This window comes from Rhagoletis zephyria, unplaced genomic scaffold (genome assembly GCF_001687245.7).
Source record: "Rhagoletis zephyria isolate East Lansing unplaced genomic scaffold, Rhagoletis_zephyria_1.1 Rzeph_scaffold_02999, whole genome shotgun sequence".
Taxonomy (NCBI): domain Eukaryota; kingdom Metazoa; phylum Arthropoda; class Insecta; order Diptera; family Tephritidae; genus Rhagoletis; species Rhagoletis zephyria.
The window spans coordinates 65,402-68,980 of NW_016160083.1; the positions used below are offsets into that span (position 1 = coordinate 65,402).

The window sequence follows — 3,579 nt, forward strand, 5'->3', positions numbered from 1 at the left end:
AACAACAACCACGCTGTCGAGTTTAAATAGCGGCAAATCAGCTGCACTTGATAGTAGTTGGTTGAATAAGGAAAATGAATTAGCAACAAGAGTTTACGGGATGTACATAGCTCAGTGGTTAACGCTTCTGACTTTGAACATCGAATACGCAGGTTCGGTGCCTGCTGAAGTCTAGAAAAAAGAAGTCTGATGAGGAGATGTGGTGATCTCCGAGAAAGTGCTATAACTTCTACCGCTTAGATTGTTGCTTTTTCAATTTTTCCTAATAAACAATGGTGGTACAAAGCTCAATAGAAATATTAAAAAAAAAAATAAATTAAATTTTGAATTGGACATTTTTCTTCTCATAATTTCCCACATTTTTTACGCTTCATAGAATTTAACCCTTGTTATTATATGTATTATTTGTTTATAAAAAGAAAAAAATATACTTTATATTTGAATTTAAGACTTTTGTTGGATTAGATTAAATAGTAGAAACCTTGAAAAATTGGAATTTTGTTAACGACCAGATTTGAGTAGTAGTTTTATCCAATTGCATTTTGAACTAGGATAGTATAGAATTGTACAGAATTGAGAAGTAGTAGTGAAATAAGTAATAAATGAGTATATGCATATTGACTGTAAATGGATGAAGAGTTCTTTATTTAAAAATGAAGTGGTGAAGATTTAGTGTTTGGTGTGGGTGTTACACTGGGGCCTAAGAGGGGACGTGGGAGCGTAGACTAATGACGGGTCAGCGACAGGACTGATGTACCAAAAGATAGACGTACGATTTCAGGCTTAGGGGCGTTGCAATAATGTTAGGAGTCGGCGCAACGCCCATGGCTGCGTATGAGACACGCAGAAGGGGAGGGACGACTCCTCCTGATGGGACGGGCCTTCTCTTTTAACTTTCTTCCTTTGTTGCTTCAGTTCACTTTTTCCTCTTCTTGTTTCGATTTGAGATCAGGCATGACAACAATTTTGTTTATGTAGAGTTAGGTAAGGCGAGTGGAGCAACACCCCATCCGGCGAGCTAAGCCTGGGCCTGCTACCATGCCAGGAAACCACCTCGTCTTACCCAGCAGGCACCCTCATAACAATGTAGGGTCAATAACGATGTTTAACGATGTTTGTAGTAATAACCAGACGTTAAAAAAACTGCCTTAGGGTCCTTTTCGACATCTCTGGTTAACACTAACCTCCGTTAAACATCGTTATCCATGTTACCTACTCTCTGTTAGATGCATGGCAGCAGTATTGCCGTTGGCTATTTTCAGAAACTCGCAAAAAAGGGGTAATTGACGAAAAACAGGGTCAATATATTATTTTTGCTTATCTTTACTAGTAATAGAATAAATCTGAGATCCAAAGTCAAAATCAAATTTGCATGTACTACAAATTCATTTCGCTGCTAGAACGTCCCGCCTTTGAATTTAAAAGAAAATAGTGGGACAAGCTTTGAACAAAACACAGAAATCGGTTTACTGCAAGAAGAAGTATTGCATTCCTTTAAAAGTTATAAGTGAAACATTTTTTAGTACTCACAGGAGGAAATATTTTTTAGTAGCATGGTTCGGTTAACATTTCCTAAAAAAAAATCTCTGAAAAGGGGCAAAAGTCACCATTAATTTAAAAAAAGGATAAAAAATCTAAATTTTCAAAAATTCGGGTCAAAGGGTATTGGCGCCTAAAAACGGTCAAATTGTCCCTTTAGTCGCACAACGGCAATACTGCCATCATGGCAGTAGTGCTCTATGAGCAAACATGACATACGGAGTATACCGCGCGGTAGCATACCGCTGCTGATTGAGCAAGTCTTTATAATGAAAACAGCTCTTATTAAGATTTTACTTTGTTGCTTTAAATCAGGGGTGCACACTCCGGGAGCTACTTGGCTTTCACATACAAGTCGTGTGTTAGTTTGCGTTTGCTAATGGCTTTAAAGCAGTGGTGCACAGCGTCGACAGAGCTAACAAACTAGCGAAACATTTTTGTATTGGTATGCGTACACTAGCAAACTCAAACTAACACACGACTTGTATGTGAAAGCCCAGTAGCTCCCGGAGATTCTCGTGTGCACCACTGCTTTAAATAGAAAAGTTCTTTAAGTGTCTGTCTTAGGGCCGGTTACTCAATGTCTGGTTAACACTAATCTCCGGTAAAACATCGTTATCGACGTTACCGACTCCATGTTATATGCATGGAGCCAAACACGTCGATAATGATGTTTAAACGGACATTAGTGTTAACCATATATTGAGTAAACGGCCCTTAAACTGAAGCAATTTCACCTAAGCTAAGCCTTTTGTCCAATTCGATATGTTAATTATAGAAAATTTTTTTTCCGTAATCCGCTTTTGCTCTTTCTTTGGGTGGGCTTTAGAATTCAGCCACACCTTTTGTTTAACGAAAACCAGGTGGAATTAACAAATGAAACATGGTTAGGATGTTAAGGGAGGTGTCCTCTAAAACAAATATAACTAAAAAAATATAAACGGTATAATTGTGTATCAGTTATTTAATGTTAAAATTTCTTAAGTCGTTCCACTTGATTTCCTTATCACAAAGTGCTTTTGCACATCCTTTCATATATGTAAATGCACATAACACTCTACCTAATAGTTTACACACTTTTATCTTATTTTATCTTGTACTCACTCACTTTGATCCAAATTACATTACATTAAATTGCACCCATATTTACTGTTCGAGCGGGGCAATATAGGGGCCGAGAATCCTCGTGATTCCGGCAACGGGGATCAATGGGGGAGCCGGTTCTTTAAGACAATCTTTTACTTACTCTCACGAATATTCTAATCTCCAATGGCATTAACAAATTGGGTTTTTGTATAATAGGCACAATTCACGTTTAATTTATTTATATAAGTATATTACTATAAATATATAGGAACGAATTCACTCACCTGAGTTGTCGCTGGCTGTCGAATCAGAAAAAAGAGGGAGACTATAGTGACTTGCCGCATTTATAGATTCCACGGAAGGTGGAATCTGCCAATGGGATTGACTAACAGGACTCGTGCCAAAAGGGAGATAACGTAACGAGTCCTGTCAGCGAGTGATTAGCAGCGACATCTCTCGGTGAGGTTTGTATGCTAAACTTAACCCTAAAATGCAGGCCTAAACATGCCGCCCGCCTTGCAGGATCGCTGCAATATAAAATAAACTAATTCACTAATCCAAAATTCAAAAATTCAAATGACATCTTAAAATTCAATAAATTTATTTTTGTTTAAATGCTAACTAGTCGGTCTCTTCTTCAGCTCCAGCCATAGGGGGTTGCTCCTGATATGACCCATCCGAATATCGTATTCTGCGCGGCTGGTCTAGTGGGTGTCGCGGGCATCAAACCCGGACGCAAACTTACCGCATATGCGTCGGCTCCCAATACCATTGATATCGCACTCGAGCGGTAAAAGGCTGGATCGGCTAAGCGCAGATTGTCGAATTCGCCCGCCACACGCGCGTCGACTGTGCGCTCTGGGGCGGTTCGCGTCAGGCTCGGTAATACCCTTGCCCGGATCTCTAACCTCTCATTCCACCCTTTCAGGGTTAAAGTGCAATGGTCACTTCCGC

At 39.4% G+C, this 3,579-nt stretch overlaps 1 protein-coding gene across 1 annotated transcript in view; it reads right to left on the minus strand.

The window, feature by feature from the left end:
• Nucleotides 1-2,695: 2,695 nt before the first annotated feature.
• The window catches only part of LOC108368181 (uncharacterized), a 2,292-nt gene continuing 1,408 nt past the window's right edge, over nt 2,696-3,579 (minus strand). Inside the window, exon 3 of the mRNA XM_017622969.1 lies at nt 2,696-3,568. Coding sequence (XP_017478458.1) covers nt 3,263-3,568 — 306 coding nt within the window. The 3' untranslated portion in view covers nt 2,696-3,262. The remainder of the gene's footprint in view (nt 3,569-3,579) is intronic.